The sequence below is a fragment of the Cariama cristata genome, unplaced genomic scaffold, assembly GCF_000690535.1.
Source record: "Cariama cristata isolate BGI_N322 unplaced genomic scaffold, ASM69053v1 scaffold19445, whole genome shotgun sequence".
NCBI lineage: Eukaryota > Metazoa > Chordata > Aves > Cariamiformes > Cariamidae > Cariama > Cariama cristata.
In genome coordinates this window covers 49,998-53,857 of record NW_009616047.1, presented here as the reverse complement: position 1 = coordinate 53,857, position 3,860 = coordinate 49,998, and the positions used below count along the sequence as shown (strand labels likewise).

At 46.6% G+C, this 3,860-nt stretch overlaps 1 protein-coding gene across 1 annotated transcript in view; it reads left to right on the top strand.

Moving 5' to 3' along the window:
- The first annotated feature begins 541 nt into the window (after nucleotides 1-541).
- Nucleotides 542-3,860, top strand: part of FRMD4A (FERM domain containing 4A) — a 34,024-nt gene continuing 30,705 nt past the window's right edge. Inside the window, exon 1 of the mRNA XM_009700046.1 lies at nucleotides 542-676. Coding sequence (XP_009698348.1) covers nucleotides 629-676 — 48 coding nt within the window. The 5' untranslated portion in view covers nucleotides 542-628. The remainder of the gene's footprint in view (nucleotides 677-3,860) is intronic.

The window sequence follows — 3,860 nt, the reverse complement described above, 5'->3', positions numbered from 1 at the left end:
AAGTCCTGCAACATCTGTTTACAAGTGGGGAAATCAAGGTACCTCAAGAATTTCTCCCCCATTCCCTGAAGCACCCACTGTGGATCTTTAGTTGTCACCTGGGTCCTAATATTTGAGACCCACCGTCCAAAGCCAGAGGGTGTGAGGACTTGGCCTCAGGTGTCCCAGCATGTGATGAGACACAGAGGATTCACACATGCTTTGGCACTGGTGACTCCCTTGGGACGCGTAGCAGGTCAGCATCAGCTCAGCCAAACCCATATAGACTATAGGAATACAGTCTGAACTGGACAAACTGGATGATCTTTACTGTTAGTCCTCTGGAGCTTGCTAACTTGAGGAGTTACCCAAAGTAAATGCTCTCCTGTCTTGATTAGCTATTTGTTGGTGTTCTCTAAGCATTTTTTCCCATTAGCACAAGGGTGTGCACAGTAAAGACGGCAGCTTTTCCTATGAGGTCTGTAGTAGGTTCTGCCACAGAAAACAGTCCCAGGAAACCTTGGTGTTAACCTCAGTTCATTCTTTTCTCCTCTCCAGAGCATCTGTGACCAGGAGGACTTTTGGGCATAGTGGCATCGCTGTGCATACGTGGTACGCCTGTCCAGCACTAATAAAGTCTATCTGGGCTATGGCCATTAGTCAACATCAATTCTACCTGGACAGAAAGCAAAGCAAGGTAAGCATGTTGGAGGTGGGAAGTGCATGTTACAGTGGGTGAGTCCTTCTCACTCCCCACAGTCCCAGCAGGGTCAGGTCCAGATGGTGGCTCCTTTCCTGCCCTCCCTTTCCACTTGAGATCAAAAAAAGGCAAATTGATGCAAAATATCTTCTGGCTTTGGTAAGATTGAGGGAATTTGTATCGAATTCATGTCTAAGGGAGTGAGGATTCAGGGAAAGGTTGTACTGAACTGTAGCCAAAGTGGAGGAGCCAAAGTTTGCAAGCAGATAGGGTTGCATCCCTGTCTGGACGGTTTCAACATGTCTTCTGGTTCTTGAACTCTCTTATAAAATTAGAGTAGCTTCCAATAACTGAGTTCAAAGTAGCTTCACACTCTACACCTGTTTCTGAATTCTTCTTGCTGTCCCTTTGCTTTTTACTATTGTATTTTCCTGGAAATGAGGTGTAGGGATATTATTTCTTTCCCCACACAGAATCTCACAACAGAAGGAGATGGGCAGGGCGCTGCAGCCTGGCCTTACAAGGAATTGTCTTGATCTGGTGCTGCACAAAGGGCCACTCAATATACAAAAGAAACCACCTTGAAATCGGAGGAGTGTGTGTTCTCCCTCTAATTCCTCTCGTCAACAGTAATTTTAGGCATACCCAGAGCAGCAGGAGATTGGTTTGATCGCTTTGAGACAGAAGAGAGACTTCTCATGCAGACACCCTTCTCCATACGAGCATGCTGGTGTAAAACTTTACAGAGAAGGTAGAGCCTGTACTGAGTGGGTGCCTTCTTATACAGCTGCCTGCATTGCCCTCCATCTCTGGTGAGATGGCAGGAATGTGCAGGGTGATGCTCCTCCAAATGGCTGAAACAATCTTAACATCTCACTGTTGCTGAAAGCACAGCCCGCATTTACAGGCAGGGGCTGCTCCCTCCCTTGCACAGGCCCTGGCCCTGTCAGGTCCCTGCATGAGCCAGTTCAGCCCACTAAACTGGCAGAAAAATATTTCTTTTTCCTGTTTGTCTTTGCTGCATTATTTTTCTGCCAGTTAAATTAATTGAGTTGGCTTGCTGAAATTATATGAAGGGCCATCCGTGTGCTATTAGTCCAGCTCACTCTAAACCCGTCTGACGTTGCTTTCCTCATCGTGATCTCTGTGACTTTATTGTAGAGTGGGTAGGACTTTCAGATGCCTTGGGCAGAACACACGGTTACAGTCACTTTGGCCATGTCCCATCTAATGCAAAAACCCAGGATTCATCTTAGTTGCCGTGAGCTGTGTTGAATTTAGGGGCATAGCTAACTTCCCATCCCTGCCTAACTGCCAGCTGTGAATATGGACAACATTGCATGCTCACCCGATACCAAGTAATGCTTTCCTGTCCCCCTCCTTTGCTGTGGACCACCACAGCAATGCATAGCCCTCTCTGTTTTGCTCTCAACAAAAACAACTCAGCAAACAAACAGAAGTTTATTTTTTTTTACTTTTAGTCAGATGGATTTGCTGATCTAGCTGCAAGGTATTTAGGTCACAAGCAACCAACAAAAACAAGGAGATTCCCTCCTCCTCCCATGTCTTTGGTAAGAAACTGGGTCTCTTAAATGCCCAGGACTTCCTTTCAGTGACTTCTTTTGTTGTTGGCAGATTGTGTTTCAATCTGATCTCCCCTCTCTCACACTCCTACAGACAGCACCACCCACCAGCCCTCATTTGTCAACCTGTCACGTCTGTGACCATGTCAGTGTGCTTTGTCACAATAATCCCAGTGGTCACGCTAGGCTTTGAAGTTAAGGCATACAAACATTTTTGTCCCTTTCTCTTAAGAGAACTGGTATTTTATCTGTTGTCCTCGTCCTTGACATGACACTGTCAAGATTGATAGAGCCATCAATTTTAATTTATCTGTCCAATTCATCCTGCTGGTCACTTCAGGACACCGTACTCGTGTGCTTCGGTTCTGAAAACCAGGAAAACATATTCCAGAGTGGGACACTGTGAAATGTCTTCGTTTCAGCTCTCGAGGGCTTAGACAAACATTTATTTAAGTTTCAGGTCGCATGGGTTTGTATCCCCTTAAATCTCAGCCCCCAGTTCAGTTGAATCCCCAACTTCAAAGCGAAACTTAGGTATTCCTTCCTTTCATGTCCAAACTTGGCATTTCATATCGTTTTGACAAAAGAAAGAAAAATAAAAACAGACTTAGAAGAAAAAGCCTGCTGGAGCTCACTGCAGCTGAGCCTTCACTCCAGTGATATAGATTAGATGGCAGGAGATACGACAGTCATAAAGCAAGCTTGAACTCTGTGCTCCTCACATAACTGGGCACCAGTTGGATCTGAACCTTCTGCACAGCTCCACTGGAAAACCCCCTTCACGTGATTTTAAAAAGAAATAAAATCAGCTTTGCCTGGATTTTGACCGTTCTGCAAAGAAGTGAGGTCCCAGCCTTCTTTGCAGCCTCACTCCGCGTTGAACTCCTGCCAGCTCGATGAGTTCCCAGCATCTCGCTCCCTGCTGATCTGGCTCTCTCTCCTGCAATCGAAGCGTAACGTGGAGACTGAAAAGATCCCCAGCTTTCCGAGTGAACATGTCAGCGTGCAGAACTCCTGTCAGCTTCCCTTTTTTTCAGGAGACAGATGCAGCAGGACTTCAAGGCATGTCTTTGCTCTGTTGACTGCACTGAGTCAATCAAACGTTTGGCCTAGAAGCCTTGAGAAGTCCCATTTTGTGGGAATTTCCAACAGCACGTTCCTCCAACCGCAAGGCTTTTTGCCTGAATGAGCCGGTAGAAAATAGGCCAAGGGTTTCAAAAGATCACCTGCAGCAAAGCCCCATCACCGCAAGCGCGAGGGATAAATTCATCCCTAGTGTCCATCTACTCTTGCATTTCACTGATGGATTTTTCTTCACCCTCTGACCCTGTCAGAACAACACTGGGGATCAGTTTGGCCCCATGCTTTGAAATGACTCATGAATGAGCCAGTCTCCCTCCATGTAAATGAGACTTGGCAGGTCTGTGCTAAGTGCTTTAAAATTTTGAGCCTGGAGGGACTGCAGGGCCCGAGGGAGCGCTAATGGGATGTAATCTAGCTTTCCACAATTGTGCTGTCAGTACAAAGTCTAGCCCAGGCCTTGCGCTGGCTGCTGCTCAGTGGCCTGTATGAAATGAGCTGTTGGGCTGGTTTCCGCT